Source organism: Polyodon spathula, chromosome 20 (assembly GCF_017654505.1).
Source record: "Polyodon spathula isolate WHYD16114869_AA chromosome 20, ASM1765450v1, whole genome shotgun sequence".
NCBI classification, from domain to species: domain Eukaryota; kingdom Metazoa; phylum Chordata; class Actinopteri; order Acipenseriformes; family Polyodontidae; genus Polyodon; species Polyodon spathula.
In genome coordinates, this window is record NC_054553.1 from 24,517,486 (window position 1) to 24,545,268 (window position 27,783).

At 35.6% G+C, this 27,783-nt stretch overlaps 1 protein-coding gene across 5 annotated transcripts in view; it reads right to left on the reverse strand.

The window, feature by feature from the left end:
• Positions 1-24,446, reverse strand: part of LOC121295162 (protein shisa-6-like) — a 99,277-nt gene extending 74,831 nt beyond the window's left edge. For 4 of the 5 annotated variants that reach the window (XM_041219559.1, XM_041219558.1, XM_041219557.1 and 1 more), the window contains exons 1-4: positions 24,339-24,446; positions 22,880-23,836; positions 19,574-19,731; positions 5,836-5,934 (exon numbers count right to left, since the gene is read on the reverse strand). In XM_041219559.1, the coding sequence (XP_041075493.1) occupies positions 5,836-5,934; positions 19,574-19,731; positions 22,880-23,418 (796 nt within the window). In that variant the 5' untranslated portion in view covers positions 23,419-23,836; positions 24,339-24,446. The remainder of the gene's footprint in view (positions 1-5,835; positions 5,935-19,573; positions 19,732-22,879; positions 23,837-24,338) is intronic. The other variant, XM_041219560.1, reaches the window with a different exon arrangement.
• Positions 24,447-27,783: the final 3,337 nt, after the last annotated feature.

Genomic DNA, 27,783 nt, shown 5'->3' on the forward strand with positions numbered 1-27,783 from the left:
ATTATTAAACTGAGTAATTATCAAACACTTCTTAATTATTTATACTTCAAAGATATCTTTCACAAAAATAAAAATAAAAATGTAAGGAAACCCTGTTTACAATCAACAGTGTGCCTTGGACTTCATTAAACCAAAAAAAAACATTAAATTTATATTTTACTGTGCTCTCTTGAGTAGACCTAATTTTATAGAAAAACACATTCATTGACTGTGGATTGCTCAAGCTGCATCAATTTATACATAGCCTAACTAATCAATGCTTTCCCTTGACATGAATTGTAAATTGTATCTTATGCCATGATGCTAACCTGCATCAATTGCTTCTAAAAGATGAAGAAAAATAAATGAAGATAAATTAGGCTGACATAAAGCTTAGATGTTTTAAATATGCACAGCAGCAAGACATTTTAATGCTCATAAGATTGACTGTCCAAACGAGGATTGCTTTCTTGTGCAATTGATCATAAGGGGAGGAAGTTTAAGGTCCTGAGTTGTGTTTGGAACAGGCTTCCAGCAATGGCAAAATGTATTGCAACTTAATGGACCATTTATTAAATTCTACAATGTGCATGTATTTTCTGACGGTTCGTATATCTTGTTCTTTAATAAGTAATTAAAATCAATCAAGAAAGAATGCAGCATTGTCTGTTACTTACATTGTATCTGACATTGTGTGACATCTTAACTGTACATTAAAACAAGCGGATTGCAATGCTGAAATACGCTTGTAGCAGATAGTTTTATGATTTTCTTTTCTCACCATTTTTATACAGGATTGACTGTTAAATAAATTAATTTCCATAGTTGTGTTGACCTATAACCATATTATATCAAGTTTTCCATTCCAAGAAGGAAGGGAAGATAGAGGACATCACAGCTAAGATTGTTTTCTCTTAAAACGGTGGGATTGTGAGAGGCAAGGCACATGTAAGGTCACAAATCATTAGTAAGTGGTAGCTGTTTTCATAGAAAAATATTCATAAGTAGCCAATTCAATTGCTATTATGCATTTTGTAATTAATGTTTTATCAGCAAGATTCAGCATGGTTAATCCCCTCAGAAATAATCTTCAGAACAGTGCTGTGCAAGTGCTACATCCCCTAACATCAGCAAGAGAGGGGGGTGGAAAAGAGATGATTATATTTCATGGATCACAGCTGTGTTGGTCCCAGAAGTTTCTCTGGTGTATGCACACACTGTGTGTGTTTACCTCTCGGAGAAAATTCTTGAAGTATGATTGTGACCCTGGGTATTAATTATGCAACATTATCAATCATGCTTACAAATGATCTTGAGGCATATTGATACTGATTGCAACTACTGTATTCTATTTGGAGCCCCTGTTTGAAGCAATTGGGTATAAGACACCCATTGCAGACCATCAAAACTAGTTACACTGTGGTTGTGCGGGCCATGTGCTATCATTTCTGAGATCAGCAGGAGCTTCTACTTAATTATTTAATCTACGCAACACTTTAAAATAAGAAACAGTTTTCTGCCATGCTCCAAGTTGAGGGCTCCTTCCTTTTTAGCAGATTCAGAAAGGGCAGCTGTTTCGATCTTCGAATTGAGCAGAGATTTGGTCAAGACGTCTGGTATTTTTGGTATTAAGTTACCTTATCGGTTAGCCAGTAGTACAGGAACAAATACGAGGTGGGCTGTGTTTCAACTGAACAGTGGCACATTTACAACGTCTAATTGTGATGGAAAGTTATCAGGACTGTACATGAAACTACATGGCTATAATTACACATTAACCAGGTATATGTGTGAACAATGGATGTGGTATTTTTTTTACCTGTGCCAGGTTTTTACAACCTGATTACCACAAATTCAAAATGTGTGTTGTTGGAGAGTTTATATATAAAATGTTTATAAGACACGCTGCCTTTGCTGAAACCCGTGTATGTACTATGTCTAGAATGCACGGTTTTCAGTCCTTGCTGTAATGAATACAGTTGAATAACACAAACTTGTGAACACTGTATAGAAAGGAAAGCTATAAAATATGCATGTACACTATAACACTGCGACAGCACAGAACCATGTTGCCATGCCATATACCAATCTCTATAACAACGGTCTCCAAATCTGGTCCTGGAGGACTGGTGTCGCTCCTGGTCTTTGTTCCAACTGTACCTTAAATTAGTTAATTGGACCAATTAAGTGCTTATTAGAAGCATAATTAATCCAATTCATTAATTTAATAACATGGTCCCAAAAATAGTCCTCAAGCACTTAGGTTAAATAGGCTCAAACAATGAAGAAAGGTATGATTAGTGTTCTGCATTTCCAGTTTATTCAGAATTGTATTCCGAATTTCTGGAAATTACAGGAATTTTTTTTTAACTGAACCTCAATTGATTTATACCCAATTTTTGTCTACTATTCAATATTTTTTTAGGTACTATTTATATCTAGGAAATACACAATATTGTGATCAAAATGCTGTTTTATTTTGGCTCAAGTAATTCTCTCTCTCTCTCTCTCTCTCTCTCTCTCTCTCTCTCTCTCTCTCTCTCTCTCTCTTCTGGTAAAACGAAATGAACGAACGTGTACTGAACCAACACATACATCTTTACTACGACGTGGACTGATCAATGACATGCTTGTCATTTAGAGTAATGAAAAGGAATCACTGAAGGCATTTATTGCACCCTTCGATCGAATTAATCTGCAACAATACCATGCATAAATCTCACAGCAGACTTTCAAAATCGAAGACAGTGAAATGAAAATAAATTTTTAAAGCAAACCTATAGTAACATGGCACTACCTGGATCACACTGCCAGTTATAGTATGCATCGCAAGATTCATTTTGTTTATAACCTTGACCTTAGGTTCTAATAAACTGCTACAAGGAAAGTGTGGATTAATTGTGTCCTCAAAGCCACAAACCAATATCAGTATATCAATGTATCTATGAGTGTTATGTTGATTTGCTAGTGTATTTTGTTAATTGCAAGATGTGCGGCCATTGTGTGATGGGACAGTTTGCCCCTGGGTGAATTACTTTATACTTAGAAATTTGTATTGATATTACAGTACCAGCCTACTGGTGCTTAGTTGTCAATCCCTGCTCACTATAGCCTTGAGTGAGTTCTGAGTGATATACAGGCTACACAGGAGACATTGCTATGCAGTGACACACATGGGCAGTCTGCTGGGAGTTGTAGTTTTAATAAATCATCTGCAACTTCAAAAAACTCAACCTATTTAAGGTAGGACTTTGGAAACCACGGTAGAGAATGATGCTACATTGCAGCTTTCCTGGAAACGTATAACATTAAGAGATTTCGAATCTGAAATGAAATAGCAGGGATGATCACATTGGACATGTTGACTGCTGGTTTAGCAGGAGATTAATGATCTCTTTTGACATGTATAGAACCACCAGACTCCCAGCTGAAAAGCACAGTTGAATTCATAAGATCTATGATTCAGCTATAGAAGATATGAATGGACTTTGGAAGTGGGATACAGTATATGTGTATATTGCGCTTTTTGAAACAAGAGTCATCTTTTAATTGCTTGTCTAGTACTGATTTGTATAACTTTTGAAAATACAAAATGGTGGCTGGAACCCTATTAAAAAAAATTAAAACCAGGATAAACTAAATACTACTGTTTATAAGTCTAGACAGGTCATATAACTCAAATGAGGATGCTCCCTTTTTATTTTTCAGTTGAAGATGATTATGAAAAGAGACTGAATGCTCAGTTTGGCATTTGAATTAGTCATACCTAACAGCCTGTCAACACATCACCTCACTATTTTAATTAAGAACTTCTGGTTGTATTAATATTACATGGAATAGCAGGCCTACCACCTGTCTGTCAAATACATCTTAATCTATATTTTAAATCAAAGTAACAATAGAACTTTTATATAGATCAACTGTTTGCAAACACTGCAGAAATCCTCACAGAAAAGATGACTCCATCAAAATGTAAATCATGTGTTGTTATTTTGGAGAACAGTCTCTGATAAAAATCAAATCTCAGGAAAAGAGTATGGCTTGTTCTTTTTTTTAACATATACAGGAATATTTCAGCGTCCTTTTCTTGTTGATTTTTTTGCAAACTTTTCCAAAGCTTGAAAGCATTGTATCTCCAAAGTTTTCAATAGAGTAAAACCGTTTGGGACTTTTAATTTGAATTGTATTATTAAACTTTACTGATGAGACAGTGAGGTCACTTTTTCTTCCCTGTCGAATCACTGTCTTAATACCACATTTCAATATAGTAGATGCCTAATTCAATTCTTCTGATAGAGAGCTAAGGGAGGGAGCTGGGAAGATATTTGTTTCACTTTTAATCAGCAATAAACTCTGCTTAGTTTTTTTTTGCAAGAGTAACATCGGTATTCCAAAATTATGGAAAAATTCATCATTACAAGGGTAGCAGATTTTTCTTCAATAAAGTTCTTAATATTGTAAACTGGAAAATATAGTTAGAAATAGTTACAAGCTGCAAGTAAAAAATAAATAAATACTACAGCCAACCCTCTTTATACCAGCTGGTAAGGGACACGGGCAATAAGAGAGGGTGGCGTTATAGTGAGGGTCAAAAAAATAAAAAATAACACACAACAAAATTCTATGTTTGAAATAAATTCAAACTTTTTTTTTTTTTTTTTTTTTTTTGTTATACAATTACAGTATCTCTGCCATTTTAAAACTACAGTACTAGTTCTTAACATAACACAGGTCCACTAATGACATTTTATCATCTTTTCCCATCTTTATGATACACGGTTACTTGTGAGGAACACGTTATACTTAAAATAATAAAAAAAATAATCACCCAAACAACAATTCCATAAAAACAAACAGTACAATTTTTTTTTTTTTTTTTACTGTACTGTCATTTGAACTTCACTGTTTGTGGCATGACTGTAAACCTGCTGAATACTATCCCCCATTGAACGATGCCAACTGTTTATTTCACAAAGCAATTTAAGCTCAACAGCATTATTTTTTAAGCAGTTTAAAAAAAAAAAACAATATATATATATATATATATATATATATATATATATATATATATATATATATATATATATATATATATATATATATATATATGTCTTTGGGACTGTCTTTAAGACCTGAATATGTCCCAATTACTTATCCAAATTAAAACAAAGGTCGAAGTTAATAACAGGATTTTCCATTTTGCTATGTTTTTATTTAGAGTGTTTTATTTTTAAAATACACTTCATTCTATGCACAGGATGACATTTATATATAAGAGGTAAAGGAATATTTGGAAATGCTGCTCTATGATTGGCTGATTTCCCATATGTGATTTATAATCAGTAAACTTGACTCTACTTGATAACAGTGCCCCCTATGTTTTTTAATGTGTTACTGTGTTTCCAGTGGCTTGTTCTCTGCCAACATTTAGGACTATGGAAGGTGGATATGCAACTGCATGTGGACTCTGATCAACTTACTGCCAGCTCGGTATGATAGACTTTACCATAAGACTCAAACTGTCAGATCCATCAAGACAGAATGGGCTAAAATTTGAAGAGAAATCTGGGATAAACTCGATGTATGTTGTATCATTCACACCAGACTTACTAATTGGAAAAGGGCCAATGCTTCTTCAGGCTTTGCATAGCGATCTGTGCCTTATAGTGAGCAGTGATGCCTACATTGGCAACAGAAGGAATATCTACAGCATGTTACCAGAATATACAGTCAAGTTAGAAGAGCAAGTCAGCATTGTTTTTCCCCCTGAAGTCAATCCATCTTTAAAAAAAATAAAACATGTAGTGTATGTGAGTAAGATTTTGTTTCTTGATGGTACAGAAAGATCTACAGTACCTTTTTGTTGGCCCCTTCCTAACGTCACGAATCCTGATGAGATGAAGTTGTGCAGATCAGGCCCTCCACTTCTGAAGTTATCCTTTCCGTGATGCCCTCCTTTTGAAGCAAGCAAAGATGTGTAGAAAATTCAGCCACTGCGATTAAAAGTGCGCCTGGTGATACTGTTTACCTTTGAGCGCAATGGAATTTTAATAACAGTATATCAAGGGTGCTTTTTTTTTTTTTGTTTAGTGTTACACATATTTGACACACATTCTAACATGAACATTTTTTTTACTAAATCACTTTAAGTAAACTATATATCCTATTGGCTTACTCTCCTTGAAATAAATATGCCTAATCAATGCCAAGCATGTATTAGTGTCTGTGAGAATGACACCATACTAATATAGGGCAAGTGTCCGGTTGACCTGTCCCAGCACTAAGTGTGATGCTGTATTTGTCTATATTACCTTACCTGTTTTGTATTCCAATTACCCTATAAGACAGCATTATTTCAATAGAGGATTTGGTGATGTATATACGCTTATATACAGTGTGAGCCAATCATGTAATGAAAAAGGACACAGGAAAGGACATTGGCTGTTCTGGGATGTTTCTGTATCATATGGGAGATACTGAAATTGAAGAAGGAATCTATGAAAAAGACCTAGGAGTTTATGTTGACTCAGAAATGTCTTCATCTAGAAAATGTGGGGAAGCTATAAAAAGGGCCAACAAGATGCTCGTATATATTGTGAAAAGTGTTGAATTTAAATCAAGGGAAGTGATGTTAAAACTGTACAATGCATTAGTAAGACCTCATCTTGAATATTGCTGCTCTATAAAAAGTGCAAAGAAGAGCAACTAGAATTATTTCGGGTTTAAAAGGCATGTCATATGCAGACAGGCTAAAATAATTGAATCTATTCAGTTCTGAACAAAGAAGACTACGCGGCGACCTGATTCAAGCATTCAAAATTCTAAAAGGTATTGACAATGTCAACCCAAGGGACTTTTTTGACCCGAAAAAAGAAACAAGGACCAGGGGTCACAAATGGAGATTAGATAAAGGGGCATTCAGAACAGAAAATAGGAGGCACTTTTTTACACAGAGAATTGTAAGGGTCTGGAACCAACTCCCCAGTAATGTTGTTGAAGCTGACACCCTGGGATCCTTCAAGATGCTGCTTGATGAGATTCTGGGATCAATAAGCTACTAACAACCAAACAAGCAAGATGGGCCAAATGGCCTCCTCTCGTTTGTAAACTTTCTTATGTTCTCATGTTTTTATATGCCTGTTGTATCTTTTCATCTGCCATTTCTTGCTGTATCCTTATTTTTCTTTTTGTATTTTCTTTTTCCTTTGTATACAATTATCTGATGCTCCATCATATTCCTTCTGTAAATAATACTATATTATTTTCTGTTTTTGTGTTTGTCCAGGGACTGCCAATGAAAATTAGCCCATTTCTAGATCTGGGTGCAATGCATCTTATGATCTGTCCTACCTAGGAAAAGAAAATGGGGTCTATTCAATTGATTTTTAAATCATTGAAAGATGAGGACTGTGAAAACCAACGTACTGAATCCAATAGTGTGCCGTCTGTGTATTTCTGTCTTCAGGTTTGATCCTTACTTAATAATTAAATGGTGGTAATATTTAGATCTGCAACTGTTTAGAATCAATAGAAATCTAGGTTTTCAAAAAATACATACTTATATTGCCAGCTAAATCTAAAGCTAACATGCAAAAGAGCCCCTGTTAATTGAAGAGTTTGATTTGGCATTGTATGCTGTAGAGCTGCCCTTACACTCCGAGAGCCAATCTCTCCACTTCCCTGCCTCCTCTGCATAAAATGCCAAAAATAAACATACAAATTTCAAAACTGTTAAGAATGTGTTTCTTAACATGTATGTATTTTGCTAAAACTGCACTTTTATTTGTTAAATCTAGAAAAAAATAAGCAATTTACATTAAATATGGGAAAAAAACACCTGTTAAAATATTTGTGATTTTTTTTTACATTTGGAAACCCATACATGGAAGCTTCCATTTCGGCTCTGTTCACTGCAGTTTCACTGGCTCTCGCCACTTCAAACATCATTTCCCCTAGAGTGATCATCGATGGCTCATTTGAAAGGTAAGAACTTGGACTAATTAGCTTTTATTTATGTATTTATTAAGAAAAATGTTCTATCCTTAATATATATATATAGTCGAAAACACTCCTTACTGACTCTCACACTCTGCGGATCAGTGACTTAGACAACACGTCAAGAATTTATCATCTGTGATGGATTGGAAAACCCATTGTACTTCAAAGGTCAAACTGGCCCAGAAGAAGAAAAAGTTCAATGTTGTCTTACAACTGTGCCACGCTGGTATTTCTGGGCAGAGCCACCATGCACCCCCTTCTCTGCCAGGTACCTAATAATAATGATGTATCCCTTGGTATAAGCATCCAATTCTGAGGGCATTGATATTGTTTCTTAACATACTCCAGCAAAGAGGTGTTCTATATTGTATAAAGGTTTTCCCACTTCATTAATACTTGTTGACAGTGTCCTAATACTACGCAGCTACCCTTTCAGGGTCCTCTGCACTAGTTTATGTTCACCTCATCACTGTATCTGGTTGTCTTCCAAGTTTCAGTATGTAGTCCAATCAGAATCCCATGTTATCACCTATATTGGCAGCTGCTAATCCACTGCCCACAGAGGTAATTAGTTTTCTTTGGTTTTCCCGTCCGTTTTTTGGCAGATCCTAATTTATCACTCTTTCTTCAATAAGCCGTCTCTATGTACTAAAGGGATCTCGTGCTAAATCCTGCATGATCCATTTTATGAGAGGAATACAGTTGCTGTTGTTTAAAGTATTGTTATACACACAACAATGTGAATAAAAACGGCTATAGTGAGATTGCCAGAAACACAAGAATTTACAATGAGCTCAAAAACGGATATCTTTGCTCATAATGGCTGTGGTTGACCTTTGAATTTAGAAATACCAAATAAAAACTTAAATTCAATGACAAATCTTTTGCAATGCCTTCCTTTTTATCTCTCTCTTGCTTTTCTCCAACTGCCGTCTACTAAACTGTCCTTCTTTCCAATCGCTCTGTATATGGACACGTGAGACCTACCTACTGTCCCCGTTCTCAAGCAACATATGCTATTATACAATATATGAACAACCATTTGAACGCAACTGCACCAAAAATAGGCCAGCAGAAATGAGGATGAGGAGATGACTCCACAAGCTTGCCTTGTTATCCTGCAGTTCTATCAATCCCACACATGGAACATCACTGTAAACTTTTCCAGACTTCAAACATGCTGTTGTTTAAAGCTGAAATACAATATCACTCTATTACTACTACATCAATCGATAAGCAATCATGCTCCATTATAAAGTACAGCTCGTGTCTTGCTGAGAAAAAAAGAAAAAAAAACTTAAACCGAAGTTTAACTGTCGGAACTGGAGAACATTTCAATCAACTTTTGAGCCACCCTTTAATCAAATACACGTCTTAAATGTTTTCAATTTTTACTTTACCGAGCATGAAATTGCAACATTTTGTTCATTGGGTGAGGGGCTTGTCAGCCAAAAGTACTATACAGTAATTATTTTCTTGTACTTAAAGAGCAAATAGCTTGAAATGTAATTTAAATATCTGTGGTTCTGAATTATGTTGCTTCAGTATTGAATTATTACCTCACTTCCTCACTTGAGGAGATCCCAGAATATTTTTTCTGCTGGAATAGACAATTATAGTATCTTCCATTTAGCAAGAAAACCCAAGTATTATTGATATAAATAATAATAATAATAATAATAATAATAATATAATAATAATAATAATAATAATAATAATAATAATAATAATTTCATTAGGATTCATGTCAATATCTGATTAGCTCCTTATTCAAGCAAGCCTTTTTCATCAGCCCTAGCATTTAGCCTGGAAACTCTCAGACATACAATATGTATATAAGTGAGTGTAAAGCAAAAATTATTTTACTCTACCACCTTCAGTGCAGTACATTTTTAATGCCTGTTAAGTGATACCCCTATAAAGAATTTTTAACATTACTCATTATTCAGAATAAGAGCCGTGCCGCACTACTGCTTTTAGACGCAACTGTGGTTCCATCCTAACTGCTACGCTAACTCTGTTAGGAATGCAGAGGTGCTCTCATTAAACCTATGAAGTGCAGAAGCAGCGCTTCACATTTTCTCAGAATTGGCTGATAACTTCTACTTGTTCAGTCAATCACAGATAATAAACTTCATGTGGGAAGAGAGCGGAACTAGCAGTTGTGAGCGAAATTAATACTAAACATGCAAAGGGCAGACGTTCGGCTTCTAAACAGAACCATTTCCGAGTCGGCCCAGCAGCCCTCACCACATTTTCCAAGGATGTCTGGCCAACGGTATATTCCCTTCTCTAAAGAGCTGGTTTACAGTCCACTCAGAAGCTCTAACCCCCTTACCAAGGGACCATACTGCTGCCTCACTGAAAATTATCATAATGAGAACTAACATCTGGGATATTTAAATGAGGCCTTCAGAACACTGAGCTTTGCCACAGGTGTAGATTTTAAGTAGCTCACATTAGTAAAAGTTGCATGTATTGCTACAGTCTGCATATTAATTACAAAGCTTTTTTGTTCTACTTTAGAATTACAAAGCAGTTGCCAGTTTTGTGATTTATGCCCATTAAATAAAATGTTATCTCCATTTACCGGCATGCCAATCACTATAGTTTTAATGAATATGTGTCACGTGATACATTTAGAGCTTCTGATGATATATTGAACAGCTGCTAAATTCTTGAAAACTATTACATCAATTAAATAAGATGGGATTAATGTATAACTCCTCTAAAAAATATCTTCCCTTATTTGTGTCTTGATTGCAATGTCATGTGGTGGTAAAAGCACGAAAATAAGAAATTGAATAAACAAGTAAATCCCAGATAGAGATGGTTCATCCCTGACGACAACAACAGCATAACTATGTTACAAAAAAACTGCCCTGTATCTTTGTGTCCATTGCTTATGTTTTGTTTTTTGTAAAGGAACAAGATAGTATTCATATTCTTTTTTAAAGAGGAACGCAGCTTGATTTACAATTTACCGCTTGCTGGAGATGCTTATTAAGATGCTTCTCACCAAATGGGCTACCTTTGGTAAGCGATCTGTGTTGCTTTTCCACCACTGATGTATGTGTAATAGTATACAATGAACTAAAATACAATAACCTTACATTTTCTGAAATAGGTGCAAATGCAAAACTAGCGAAAACTCAAGCAGGCAGTGGAAGTGGTGTCAAAAGTAACACACACAAACACAACAAAAAAAAAAAAAAATGATATGATAGATCGATGCATCAACCCAGCCTTACTATGCAGTATTGTTTTATCACTGTGTAACAAGATTTGGAATCCCAAGGAAAGTGAATAGCAGAGACATATAATCTGAATTATAAAATAACAAACTGATTTAAGCTGAGACCAGTCTTTGTCAGGAATAAATTATATTGATTGATTTTTTCTCTCTATAAATGCATTTTATACAGAAGTTATATAGGTAAACTTTGCATTTTAAGATGCTTTTAAGATATCAGCTTTGTGTGCCCATCCAAAAGTAATACAGGAGAGTGACCTGAATTTAGGGCTGTATTAGAAGGTTTGAAGGTTTGAATGTTCGTTCGCTAGCCAGCAATTCGAAGATTGTTTTAAATCTTCGAAGGTTCGTCCGACGCCATCCACGCATTGTTCATCTTCTGTTAACAGAAATCGTTTGATAATGTGTGAATACTATAAATGACACACTAAATGTCACTCACATGCAGAACTCAATCTTTTGATTTGTATAATGCATATTAGTTCAACAAAAGTTGTTGTATTAAAATCCGCTACCAAATCGTTATACATAGCAACTCTATATGGTGCCGCTGTCATGTATGAAGCAGGTATATTATTATGCCAAAGCACTGGGGGGTATCTACAGCGGTTGTAGTGCTTTAGTAAAACATGTACTGTATACCTAGTGTACAACAGAACTGCTATGGTACAATATGTTTGAAACATACAAAATATACACTAGCACTAATAACTGATTCCAAGGCAGAAAGTAGTGGCTGATTTTATGGTTAGCAGTGGTGTAGTTCACCTTAATGATAATGCGGGTGGCTTTTTTTTTTTTATTATTGTGTTTTGCTGTGTCTGGTCTGTCATGTTGTATATCTCTTGTGGGTTTACAGTTCTGTATAAAACCACTTACCATGAACTGTGTTATGCCCATGTTAAAGTAGTAATGCAGCTGTTTGAGAATACCCTTGCTGCTTAAATGTCTAATTGAATTAATTCCTGTCCTTTTTTTTTTTTTTGATCCCAGCTATGTCCAAAGACAACGTGTGTCTGCCCTCCACTTTAGTAAATATAGTTGGTGAACTGGATGTTATGAGCCAGCTCAATCGCCCAAAACAGCGCAACAACATCCAACAAGTTGTTGATGCCCTCTCAGAACTGACCAAATAAAATTGCAAATGAACATATTGACTGTGTTTTATTTGTTTGCATCATTAATATTTGACACAACAGTAAAAGCAACACAACTTAAAAGAAAGGAGAGAATCTGACAGCACGAGACTCCTCAGATCGCTCCTGTCCAATTGAAACTGGCGGCTGAGGTAATCTTCACAGTTGCCAAGACTGCTTATAATAAGCAGAATTGGGCTTGTTTTTGAGAGTCGCTGGTTGTTTGTTTTTTCTTTCTCGTGAGACTTGGCAACACTGGTAACCTGCCCCGTCTGTCTCACAGCACAGGCAGTGCTAATTTTGGGAACAAACTATTGCTGCACTTCACTCTGTTTCCCCAGTATCCACCACCTCCCTATTTGCCCAAGCGTGGTGTTGAATGCTTATTCAGCAGCTATCAGCCCTCTGGACAGGTAGGGTTTCTAAGCCAGGGTACGCAGCATCACCTGATCCCCTATATGTCGTATTGCCAGTTTTCACCTGTTGGTCAGTTTCAGTTTCATGTTTATTTTTAATGAATAACTTGCAAGATAAATTGGTTGAAACAATATTCACTACTAATGAAATTTGAAAAACAATTTGGGCAAGAGCAGTAAAACACATAATTAACCAGCCAGGAACGAGGTATTTTGCTTTATTACAGCAGCTTAGATTCACTCGTGTACCAGTTCTCTGCGCATGGAAACCACATTTTCACAAAAGTTCACTAGTAATCTACAAAAACAGCACGAGTACTTTACGCATAGCTAATTTACATATCAACCCCCACCTTCCCCATTCATTTGCATGACGTCGGACGAAAAGCCCGGTTTACTCGAGTAAAATAAACTGAGCAAATGGAAACCCAAAAAAGCATTTTACATGAGACATTTTTCTCGTGTAAATGTCTCGAGTTAAAAGATAAACTTGCATAGAAACCCCATGGTAGAGACAATCCCCGGGGTCACTTTACAATTGTAAGTTCATGTTATTATTATTATTATTAGTAGTAGTAGTAGTAGTAGTAAAATGTGACTGTGACTGATAACCTGCTTGGAACGGTGAATGTTAAATTAAGTTTGTTTTTCTTAAGTCCGCTGCAGTTAGTGCTTCTGCAATGCAAGCTTACTCGCAAGCAGCATCAATTATGTGTAAATAAACAATGTGTATTTTTATTTAAATTATAAAAACATGATTGCTGTTCTATATAACATATTTTTAAACTACACATGAATATTTTATTCCAGTTATATGGCTTAACTGTAAAATAACAGTATTTTCAATCAAAAATAAAAATATTCTATTATGCAAATTAGTACCATCAAAGGTTCGAACTTTCCTTTGGTAATGTATTCCGAACCTTCGAAGATCAAAATGTATCCTTCGCTGTAGCCCTACCTGAATTTGTATAAAATATTAGAGGTGTGCAGAAACTTGTACTCGTGCTTGGAATTTACTGTAAGATTTATTCAATAAATCTATTAATATGTTGATTTCAAAATATGAAAAGCTATCCTCCCACACATTTACAATTGAGTACCACTCAAAGGCAATTAATTTCCGCATTGACTGTTTTAAAAGTGGTTTGGAAGACCATTTTCCCCTCATCTGGGGAGTTGACATTTTTTACTGGCGTACCAAGGCCGTAAACTGACGTTTAATTGATTCTGGAATTAGATTTGATTTAATCTTCCTTCGAAATTATGATGACTCTCAAGTATAGTTTTAATAGCTGGATATCATTGCCTACAAGATCTAAAAGCCAGACATGTCAGTTGACTACTAACAAGTTCTGATTTTGTCTAACAGTTTTAAAATAGAATAACCCTACCTGTCTGTTTCACAGTCCATGATTCAAATTCCGAACACTGCCTGAGGTACTGTGATCGTTATGTATATGATTTATGAAGCAGGTGACAACCATGCAGAATAAGACAGACTCAATGATTCAAGGTTCAGGTCACGAATAGAGATTGATTGTGGCGTGCTGAAGTACACAAGAAACTCAATCTCTGGGTGGCTCGACGCCCCATTAAATAGAACATGAGACTGGGATTGTATCGCATGGATATTTAACTATTCTAATCAGAACGTGTATCTATATCTGCCAGACACTCTGGTCTAGATAAAATAATCTGCAAAGCAGATTTAGAAAGTGACTTCACTGATTTTAGTTTTCATTGACTGTCAAACAGGCAGCAGATATGTTGTTTGCTATTGACTACCAAATGGCATTGTATGAAAAAACAATGATCAAGTCTTTATACAATTGAAAATGTAGTTTTGTATCCAATTTGTCATATCTGTTAAGGGTAGGGGTGCACTGAATCCAAGTTTTTGGTATTCAGCTGAATACAGGAAACTGTTGATTGAAATAGAGACTGGCAGCTACTAACAACGTACGCGCACAGTCTATAGTTTTGAGCCTTTTAGTTGATAGTATTTTTATTATATAATGGAACTATATCCCTGATTAAGATTTCAGTTTGAAACTAACAGAATTTACCGGTCGCCTACTCCCACACAACAGAAAAGTCAAAATACAGAACTGTTTACTTTACCTTTACAAGAAAGGAGAGCTGCATCTTTGCCTTAACCCACTATTTTCTTTAATAACGTTTCAACCTGTGTCACCTGTTCTGAGAGTAGGGTTGTCACTTTACAGGTCGAACACATTGCAGTTTAGAGAGGTGAGTTAAAAAACCTGACCTGCCTTAAAGTGTCCCGAGATTCTGGAGCCTGTTGACAATCCTACCTAAGAGATATGAGGAAAAAATTACCGTGATGAGTGACCTGAATCTCCCTGCGAAATAAAAACCACGTTGATTTAAATACACTGTGTGCGCAATATCAAATAGGCTATGAAATAGTTTTAAAAAATATTTTAATATTCTATAACAGTTTGCTTTTACTACATATTACAGGTTTACTGCATAACTTTACTCCATGAAAAGTGAATGTGCTGTTGTATACAGGGGTATGTTTGCATTCAGCAGCTGCGTGACGTGATTAGTATGTGCGCCACCAGTAATAGGGAGTTGAGAACCACAACAGAGTTCATCAAACGTGTTCTTGTTATTAAATACAAAAGTTACATTAAATGCCTGATTCGTTTCTTTTATTTAAAGAACTGCACACATTGGAGGGTTGTATTAAAATGCCTGTGCGGATGTAAGATTCTGATTCGATTCACAAAATCCTAAGTATTCGACCGAATCGGAACCCTGCTCAAAAAGAGTGCATTCAGGCCGAATCCGAAACCGAATCCTGTATTCAGTGCACCCCCCAGTAATATCTTGTGTCCTTTTCACAGTTCTGGCTGTAAAATGGAAACTGTCAATGTGTTTGATGTAGGGGGACATATATTATATAAACTGTAGCTGGAGGAGACAACCCTTAGTATCTTTTTTTTTAAATTCATATCTACAGTCACTGCTAACAAGTCATCACAGTATCAGCTTGCTATTGCTGTGATGTTAAAGATCATGTTCAGTTCTAGCAGGTGTCATCACATGTGGTGTTCATCATAAATGAGAAAGTGTCAGGATGAGACAGCAGACCCTAATATATGGTGTAGCAATGTAATTAGTTATACAAACATTTCATTTGGACAAATCAGCTGTTTGTTTCATCAGATTTTGAACATGTACAAAAGTGTTAAGCGTGAAACAGTTTAGGAGTAAAACTAAATATTGAACATGTGCAATTATAATGTAGATGCTGTGAGAAATATCTGCTTTTCCTAGTAGGCATTGTTTTTTTTTTATTTTATTTGAACAATCAAGTGTACATGGATATGATCTGTGTTTTTAGTGTTTACATTACATAAAACATCCTTAAATCAAAGCAAAGGGATTGTTAAATAAAATCTACTGATTTTGGTTTTGTTTCCTGTCTGAAAGGTAATATTAAATCAAAGATTATTTTTGTGCATTTATTTTAACAACATTTGCTCAGAGGCATTGCCAAAAGTGACATTACACCACGTGAGTACCAAATAGAAAATTTGAGAAATAGGTGTTGCTTTCTGATATAGATATTTTGGATTGTATAATCACAATTGGAAACATTTCCATCATCTATTCAAAAAGTGCTGCCACACAGGAGACGACCACAAAACATTCAAGCAGAATGTCTAGCTTTTAAAAAAAAAAAAAGAGAGAGAGAGCAATGACCTATACTCAGAGTTCAATTACTTACATGCATGTAATTAAATGAGGCTCAGAGCTTTGTGTGCTAATGGACAAATAGCGGAAAAAGGCTGGTATGCAACAGAATTTTCTTTTTGCTGACAGAGGAAGCTAGTTGACCACAGAACCTTTGGATAGAATTTCTAGCTTTAAAAAAAAAAAATAAAAAATATGTAAATAATATGTAAAAGCTCTCCACTCAATCACATTGCAGTCTGCTGTATTACATAATTCATCTTAGTTTTCTGTAGTGTGAATGAACCTTAATATTGCGGCAGACTCTACTAGTGCTCTGTTTAGACACTTCAGCACAAACCCAGAGCCAGCTCATGTATATAGTGTACAATGAAATGTCAGGCTGCAGCAGCACCAATGAGATTATATATGAATACAAATGAACTGACAGAAAATAAACTGTTCCAGCACAATATAGTTGTTTCCCCAGTACATAAAGGATATTGCCTCTGATCCTTAATCTGATTTTAAAAGCTTAGTCATGGAAGCTCAAAATATACAAAGGCTTGGCTTGAGTATACAGTGCTACTGCAAAAAATCCCAGATCAGGTTTTATGATAAGCATTTGTCTGTACTAAAACCTCTGAATGCCCTTACCACTTACATGTTGCCCCTATATCATGAACTTGTTGTTTCACTTGACACAAAACAATTAATTTGATTGTTCAAAAGAAGTTGTGTGAATATTAACCTGCTTTGAGATAATCCTGTGAAATACAGTAGAAGGGAAAGGAAACCACTGCTCTCCTTGATATGTAATCCCCATTTTTATGATGGTCACTTCAGAATCTTTTTTTTTTTTCTTTTTCTTTCAACATAGTAATTGTTGCTATGGTAACCCCCACTCTTTTTATATCAGTGCGGCAGATAACAAGCTACTACTTAAATAACATCCCTTGCCCTGGTAATGTATTCCTTACAATAGCAAACTAATGCAATAGATAAGACTGCAGCACAATTGCATTTGGATGCTGCCAAATGTTTTATTAGTCAGACAGTTCAGTAATTCGGGTCAAACACCGATCACAAAATGTTTTAATACAAATATTTACTGTGGAAAATGTGGAGTATGCGATTTTACAGAGAAGTATGTTGTATGTACACATTAATTTGGCATCAAACCTAATTTGTTTTGAGGGCTCGCTGCCTGGCCAAATGGACGAGGTGGAGACCCCCACTGACAGGTGGAGATGGGGATGTGTTGGGTTACGATGAAATCGAAACGCAACTGAGAGGTAAGTGAAGAGGGTATTTATAGTGCTAACAATCTTAATTAACTAATGTATAAATTTAATTATTCAATTTGGTGACGCAGAGATTGGTGTTTGACCCTGCTCCCAAATTTTTGTTATGAACTTCATTTGTTTCCACTTAATGTTTTAGAACTTGATTTGCCATAACAAAATATTCAGTTATTTACAATGTAATTCAACATACATACATGTACACCCTTTCCTACAATACAGCATTTATTTATTTATTTATTTATTTATTTATTTATTTATTTTTAGTAAAATGAAATACCTGGTATTTTTATATTTTAGACCACAGCCCTCACTATCAGCCATCTACCACATAGTTCTGAAAAGTTGATACAAAACTGCCCACGTAAATCACTGGTGTTGACAAACACCTCAACATTATCAAAGTGTGACATTGAATTGTATACAAATGTATAAAGTGTAGTTCTGAATTGAGCTTTGTAGATTAATTACAAATGTACAACATACCGCCAAAAAAATATCTGCTTGCCTTTATTTGTTACAGGCAGCAGGTTCTGAATCCTCTGATGCCGGTACAGGGCATGTTGTGTCACTGACCTCTCAAGGTGTTTGCACAGTGACGTTGCTATAGAAACTGTAAAGCTTGTGACAGAATGGTGTGTGTGGTGACATCAGACATCAGAAGCAGGAACTGACACTGCAGGTAGGGTGCAAATGGCACTTGCGCTGTTTTATATTTAAATAACAAAAATAAAGAAAATATTTAAACAAACAAACACCTGGCTCACCAAGAAAATAAAAGGTTTTAAAAAAATAATTATGAACGTTAAAACACTAAACAATTGTTCCAAGTCAGGTTGTTGGCAATCGCTTTCACTGATCCTTAGATTTGTTTATATTTATTTACTATTCTTTTCTCCGTTCTAGTTCGCTCCTCTGAACACTCCCCCAAACAAGAAAAGTGGGAGGCTTTTATAATTGTGACTGGGGGATTAAATAGCTCTTAATTACCTTGCTAACCCCTCGTCACATTCTGCACAAGTTTATTAAAGGTGCGTAACTGTCACCCAGTTTAGCAATCAGTAGCTGACAGGCACGCATTCTCACGAGGTATGTCAAATAATAAAAATATACAAAGTATGGCTTTTCGCCTTCAGATTTATACATAAAACAAATAATAAATAAAACAAGGGTAGGACACATATATGTTGAAACCTGTGCGGATGCGTCAACTTTGACCAAACCAATTTGTTTCATCTAATTTGGTTCCCTTTTAAAATAAGATTTGTAAATGTTTCCCATTGCAGTTATAGGGGATCAAGGCTATTGTCACAGATCACAACTACAGAGGCTCAAAAACAGACACTCAGAAAAGATTCAGGAAAGAACTCCTTCTATATCGATACTGAGAATTCTATGATCCTGAGTGCTATTTACATTACCATATTGCAAGTGTTTTACTCTTCAGTTACTTCCTATAAAAAACATTTTACTAAAACAGAACCAAACTATGCATTCAAATAAGACTTATGTTTGTTTCTCATTTTGTAAAACAAATGTACACCACAGTATCAAGGTACATTCAAAAACCTGTATTAGTCAACATGAATGAAGAAACTTGTTCCCATGTTAAACTTACAAAGAAGACCACCGATCTAAAAGTAACTTCACCAGCTGACTTGACTATAATAAGTTTGACCTTAAGCACAGAACTAAGATATAGACACCCACAATCTTACATAAGTGTTCACTGCTCACAGAAAATATAGTGCTGTAATTAGAAGAAACATAAATACATACCGTGGTTGGCTTTCGTTGTACGGACTGGTGTGTAATGGTTTTTGGAAGTACGAACAGGTGTATTTTCTTTGGGTGATCCATCTATTGCCGTTATTTTTTCTCGCTCATAGTGCGGTATTGGGCTGGCTCCTTGTTGCCTTAAAATGTCTGCAAGGGCTCTGGCAAAGCAATACAAAGTCTCAATTAGCATCCTGAAATGAGCCTGCTTAAAATTAGTATACATGTCATCACTATTATACATTTTGTTAATTGGCGGTAAATGTCTCACCCCCAGTTGTTTGTCATTCCTAGAACATGGGGAACATTTAGGGGTACCACTGCTCCCCTGAGAAACTTCCTCATTAAAACTGTTTGCATGTTTTACTGTTTTGCTGTATATATGTGTGTGTGTGTGTGTGTGTGAAGAGCAAAAGCAGGGGTGATCCAACACTTTTTCCAAGACACTTTGGTACTTTGAGGTATTAGCCTTATAAAATAGACAAGACCATGTTCGATAATGGATCTCTACCGTTGTGCTTGGTTTCTAGAAATAGAAAATAGAACATCATGTTGCCATAGCCCCTCGGTTGAAGAAGAGGTTGATTGATGGTGTAAGATGTTTCTGTGCCAAGAAGATGGGAATCTAGCACAGGTCTGCACCAAAAATAACTATGTTTCCCCATGTTTTTCCCGCACGCAAATACTTTTCTTGAAAAAAATACAAAGTGTACCTTGTATCTCAACTTGCCTTCCTAATTATCAATTTATAAATTTCACCTAAAATCCTAAGACTAATTTACCACTGCTGAATAAGTCAGTGATAGTAACAAGTTTGAAATGTTTCTTGAATTGATATTTACTTCAGATTCAATAGACAACATGTGAGAAAAAAGTGCACTTCAATTTCTGACACTTATTGATGTTTAAATAATTTTCAATGGGTTGATTATCATTAATTTGCTGTTTTACCAATATGACTAATGTAGTGACTAAAGTATGTCAATGTCAAACTATATTTTATGAACCATCCTCTTTATTTCATTTTACATAACTAAGTGTGACATTGAAAAGGGTATTAATAGCTATTGCGTCCAGGCTGAGCATATATATTTGAACTGATCTTGTCCACAGACAGATCTGACCTGATTTCGGGTTGTTCCAGTTAGATCACTGAGCTATTTCATCCCTTTACATTCACTGTACTTGTCGGAAATCTGTGAGGTCTTTCGCATTAGTGATATCCTAAAGACATATCACACCACACTGTCCTTGACTGATTAACCAGATACTTACATGTTAGTGGTAACTTGGGTTATAGTAAAGACATCTGTTTCGTTTGAATAAATAAACTAACTAAGTAATCTAAGATGCAAGCACATTTCGATTGGAAGTTTAGATAGCAATCTAATTACATGGGTGAAAATATGCAGTCTAAACATTTCAAACACCTATATTACTGTCTGGCACTAGAATTTACAGTACTATAATTTTTATCATCATCCTATGGTTAGTGAGAACGGTTCAGAGTCGCCCTGCACACCTTACCTTACAGAATACCGTGTGCCCTATTAAAAACAAAAGTGCATCCCGAGAAACACACAGGTTAATAATATGTCCAGGAATTTGTGATTGGGATTGGTTGATTTCTGATACTGATTTATAATTGAACATTCAGCACCGTTTAAATTTTAATAGTAGTATAGTTTTTGTTTTTTGTTTTGTTTTGGACATTTACAATAAGTTAATACAGAGCTGGTGTGCAGGGTGTCGCTATTATCATCTAGCACAGTTAGAGCACACGAAACGCTCAGCTTCGATTCACGGATCTCTCATCTAAACTGGAAGAGCTAAGAACGCTTAATAAGACACACCCAACACACTACAGAATACCTTGCTTCATTAACATGAGGGCACAACATCGGTGATACTGTGAATGGAATTATACTTCACGATAATCAAAAATTATAGAAGTAACTTCGTGTTATTTTAACAAATAATCTATGACGCGAATGATCCTGTGTGGTTTAAAACTAAAGCGTTGCGATTACCCGACCCGACCAAACCTAGCCTGACCTCTGGCTTTGATGAAATTGCTTGGAACAACAAACCGGCACGTTTCAGTAGGTTAGCAGGTTCGTAAAAACAACAGGAAATGTTTAGGATTCGGAAGTCAGCCCAATACTTTACGGGATGTTTCGTTTAAGATTATGAAGACATTCTGTAAAGCATCGTGGTACTTAATTTTGGGTGAGGATGCTTTCGATAGATCCAATTATTTGAGATACATGTCTGTAAACACTAGCCTTTATATTTTATATGAAACAGTAATCAAACACTACTTCTCAATACTCGTTCCCACATGATCAGTTTACAATACTGAGGGCAGTACATTATAGTATGGAGGTACGATGTGACATGCACTGAAATAACTACATCTAAAACAAGATACAGATATTGGCTGTCGTTTTGTCCGGAAACAATACTACTTTATTTAATAGTAAATGCACCTGCGATATGTAACTTCAGTATCTAATCAATATTTACAAATATACGGTACAGTGTATCGATATAATCTTCTTAGCCTGTCTTGATTGTAAAGTGACTAAATAGTTAAACTTTCTGCTGTATTCAAAACTGTCCTACCTGGATAGTGGAGACTGGCTTCAGCAAACTTCTAAACTCTTCGCTTGTAAATTATTTATCCAATCCTGCTTGTTTGGTCTAATAAACGGTATTATTTAAACACAGCTTACTTTATGTTTCAATACTTTAGAAGCACAAAAAACACAAGTGTGACCGAAATAAAGTTAATGTATACAGTACTGAGATTGTGTTAAATTCATATCCATTTGTTTTTGCAGTGTAGAATGTACATGCTCTTTCCAGGTACATTAATGTGTAGAAGTTGGTATTTGTCTGCTTGGATTCATGTAATACTAAAACAACATTATTATTATTATTATTATTATTATTATTATTATTATTATTATTATTATTATTATTATTTATTTATTTTTATTTAGTTAGTTAATACTATTGGTTATTGGAACTGACTCGCTAACCATGAATTATGTTACAAAATATTACGAAATACATAATATGTTAGAATAGTTCCCTATGTAATTTATAGTAGATATTGCTATAGATACAGCAGAAAGTTTATTGGACACAGTATTATTACATTATTGCACCAAAACTTTCACCGTTCCTAGTAAGAGTTTTGACTAAATGTTATACGCATACTCTATACAGACAGCAGCTGACATTTGACTAGTCGTTATACCAATATTGCCAGAACTGATTAAAAAAAAAAAAACGGTATTTTACCTGTGAACATTCATTTCCTGAGGTGGTCGTGTTGCTTTGTCATAAGCAACTTTTGCGGCGACTCCAGCGACGATGACAAAAATGATTACCCCACATGTGATGTAGACTGTTGTATTGGTTTGATCCAAATCGGGGTCGTAGGTATTGACTGTTGGCTCAGGCGGTCCAGGCACGGGGGTTTGGATCCAGTCCGGACTTACATAATTCCTACAGCTTTTTTGATCAATTCTTTTCACTTTCTCATCACAGCAGAAGCGTAGGTAACAACTCCCACAGCAGTAACGGTGACTTGTGTTATTGCATTCAAATTCTTTATCAAATTGTCCGCTCACGTCGTAATAACCGAGGCACGTATCGTGGTCAGCTTTTAGTGTATTAACCTTCCTAGGGGGTTCCACTGGAGCAATAACAGTGCTATTGACCTCCTTCCCTTTCCGCCTCGGAGACCCGTTCTTGTTTCTTGTCCTTGTTCCCGCACAGAGCAGTACATTCAGGGGGTCCAAGTATATTAAAATCACCAGAAGATGCTGTATCCCCATGACTTAGTTCTTTTTCCTTTCCTCCTCTTAAATCCCCCCCCAGGAAGCAAAAACCGATTAATCCTCTCTTGCTGCTGCAACCCTGCTAAAAAAGTCCTTTATCCACGGGTTCCCTCCAGATGCCCTACTCCAAATGTCACCTATCCACAAACTCAACGAAGCCATCGTTTGAAGAGTGAAAAGGATCTTACAAAATCCATCGGATTCCGCTGGGTACTGCTGGTGTCATTCGTGTTTGTTTGGTTTTTATTTTTGTTTTTGTTTTTTCTTTGATAAAGTTCTTCAGCTCTGCTCAGCAACGTATTACTGGATGGATTCTTTTTCAGTTTAGAAACTGGGCGTTATACTGCCCTTTGGAGTCCAGGGTTGTGCCACGCAAGAAAATTCAACTTGATGAATGGAATTCTCAGTAGCTGCGCTGAAGGGGGAAAAAAGCATAGTTAATTCCTTATACATGTGTCTCAGATCGTAATGCAAACTCTGGGGAACTTAACTAGATATCACTGCTTTCTTTAAACGAGTCTTCTTGCTAAAATGCACAAAAGAAACATTGATTTCTCAATAAAAAATATCAGATTTGTTAACTTTAATATTGTTTTCAGTTTCTCAATGTCGCTGGTTTATTAATAAAAGCTGATTAAGGTCATGCAAAATAACACAAAACAGTTTGTCTATAGTCTTTTCAAATATTGCAGCATGCATCTTTAAACAGACATACACTGTATCTGTAAGCGATTCAGACGCCAATCGAGCACTAGTAAGCATCCTTTACCCCCAGTTCTGCAAAAGCATGCATTGGAACTCGGGGAATGTAAAGTGAATAGCGGTATCTGCATTGGTTAAACCCTTAATGCAGCAAACTGCTAACTGTTTACAATTCCAAGTCAGCCCGTTCCAGAAACACAAACTGCAGATAGTACCTTATATGTGTGTCATCGGGTCCTCTGCAGTAGGAGAGGACTTACCTAGCTGAGCTGGGTTTAATCTGCCAGTGTTTCTGCACTATCTCTGAATCAAGTGAAGATCAGTCTTCACCACCAAAGAGCTCTGGCTCTGAACCGCCCCCGTCTCTCACTCTTACATCACTCCAACGCCAACGTCACCAATACACCAGGTACCAGTTAATTACAAATCACTCTCCAGCAACAGTGCGACGGGTTATGTCTGCAGGCGCAGTAGCTGCATAGATGTCCCTTTCATCAAGGCGTTTCTTTTATTTCTAAACAAGTTTAATACCAGAGGGCTGCTTTAAAACGCATATATGCTTCATTGGACACTGAATGATGTGCGCAGCAATATAATGTTAACATGGCATGTGCATTCATGCAATAATAAAGTTTTGGCGTAACATTGTATTACATTATCTGGCCCTTCTAATATATTAACTGAGTAAAACCACAATGAGCTACGCTCCACAACTCCAAACGGGTCTAGCAGTGTTCTAAAAGAGTTCGACTTAAACTCGATTGGCTACAAGGACACTTTTAAGTAACTTCAAAATGCAGGTAGTTACAACACCGTATTTACTAATATATCTGCCCTTGTAACACAATTCTGTGATTGTGTGGATGGAACACACATTACCAACATATATGTAATACGTTATTTTTCCAATATAATTTTGTTGTAAATCGCATTAAATATTATAATACACGTGCTTGTGTGTGTGTGTGTGTGTGTGTGTGTGTGTGTGTGTGTGTGTGTGTGTGTTATAAACCAAGTATAAATAGAAAGGAATAAAATAATACATTTATAAACGTAAGCTAACCAGTAATGAACGCAAACAATTACAAAAGCATTAATAAACAGCCTTGTTAATAACCTTCAATGATAAATGAATGGACATAAACAGACTTACTGATATTCGACAGTATAGCAAACACACAATTTGCTCTACCCTCATATTTCATTGCGAATGATTCAAACCATAATGGGAGACTGATGGGGTGCACAGTAAGTTTACCTTAATATGTTCATCTGTTTACTCTTTTGTTCTGTATTTTAGAAATATACTGATTGTAATCCTGTGTTTAACATTTTGAGATACAAGGAACATATGTGCCCCACCAAAAAATATACCAACTTGGTTATTTTTGCAATGAGGTGCACCAAACAAGATTTCACATTTACAGACAGGTTGGATCTGCTCGTGTCAGTTTTCTCCTTATGGTACCTGAATCACTACCAGGTGTATTTTAAGCAGAACCCGTTTTTGAACAGCAGATTAATCCGTTGTTTACATTAAGTGTTTTAAATAAAGTATATAGCTTTAAGAAAAATAATATTTGCTCTAGAAGAAGGTCTTTGGTTATTTTGAACTTCAGATAAAACTGAAGAGTCCTCAAACACAAATAGTCCTACTATCTAAAGAAAAATACATTCTCTGAATTGCGTGAAAAGTGACTTTATTATTATTATTATTATTATTATTATTATTATTATTATTATTATTATTATTATTATTATTATGTGCTTTTCTGGCAATTCCTGGTACGTAATCACGGATTGACAGTAGACGAATTGTATAGCAGTTTGAGCCATTCCTGGTTTTACTATGAGTTTAATAAGACACACCTTTGCTTGTTACCTATACACAGAGGCTAATCAGGCTTGTAGTAAAACCTGGAATGTGTGAAATTGCTATGCAATAAGAATCCTATTTCCATCCATGCTTAATAAAAATAAAATGTATCATCTAAGGCATTTGTCGCCATTTTTTATATATTTAATATATTTATATATTTAAAATATAGTTACACCTTCGCTTATCGTGAAGCCATGTATTAAAATGTATCACCAATATACACCATACAGTATACAAAATTGACAGTCTATTATTATTATTATTATTATTAGTAGTAGTAGTAGTAGTAGTAGTAGTAGTAGTAGTAGTAGTATAGTAATAATAATAATAATAATAATAATAATAATAATAATAATAATAATAATAATAATAATAAATGAAAGCATGCTGATATCAATAAATAGGACACAGTTAGATGTAGAAGTTCCATCAGATGCAAAATTATTCATCTAGCACTGTAATATCCATTCAGGGTTAAAACCAATTTAAACAATTTGTTTGATTATAACTGTAACAGCCATTTAACTCTTTTCAGAAAACTGTTATGTGTAAACAGTAAGGCTTGAGATTAAACCAATTATGCACTCTTGTCAACAACAAAATGCATGATACGGTATATACAGGGCAATAGCATCAAGTCAATTGACTTGGAGTATACCCACACATGCTGTGGTTTATCTAGCCCATATAGAGTGCTAGATTTTGGTATTGGCACAAAAGACATGGGGAACAAAATGATTTACATTTAAATAAATACCCACAAGGGGTGCTGTTGAAGCCTGCATGCTCATGTCACAAAGACGGTTAATTAACTAAGAGCTACTATAAAGCTGTGAGGTTTCAGCTTGTTCATTCAGCACTGTATCACTCTGTGATGTCGATACATACAGTAATATAAGTTAATACATCATGTGAAAACTGTAACCCCTGTGTATAATGGAAGCAATGCAAAGCCAGGGGGTGCTAACGCACCCCCAACACCCCTAGTTCCAGCGCCCCTGATATTCTTAGAATCCTGTAGTACTGTATAATGTATTTGTGGTTGTTTACACCTTCAGCAACGCCTAGTTGGGAAAGACGCTTTCTTCTGCTGAAAACAAACAAACAGACAGACACTGGCGAGAAAATATACCAATTACAGTACTGTATCAGCAGGAGGAAAGGTAAGCGATTGACCTCCGCTGAGAAAGGTTGATTGCTATAGATCAGTCGGCTGAATGGAGATCGCAGACTAATGCTAGGGCGTAAGACATACACGACACAAATGGAAACTGGTAACTGTCAAGCTACTGCTGGAGAGAATGCTGTTTATTGTCTGGTAGGCTGGATTGTTTTACTGCATCTTTTGCAGTTCAAAACAAGAAATCAGCAAAAGATATTTTAAACCATAGACAGGCATATCAGATTTAAAAGCAACCGAGCTGCTATTACTGTTTAGGATCAAGTTAGTAGGCTGCAAGGCTAGCGAGCAGTGGCAGAACTAGGAGCCTTCTATAATTTTGAGCAAGCATCAGCGGTAGAGAATTGTACAAGTCCTGCTTTTGATTATTTTACAGGTTTTTAATAATGCTGCCTTAAAACTCATAAACTTCCCTTTGGGATATCTGATTCCATTATGATTGCATTGCCATTGGTGTTGTGGGGTTAATGTTGAGTTGAGGTGTTTGGATCTGCACCTTTTCAGATAATTAAAACAGATCACTAAATTGATGACGATCTCAAATGTATAACATTATAATGGACATTTATATAGAAAAACACACGAAGTAAACAATAATTTG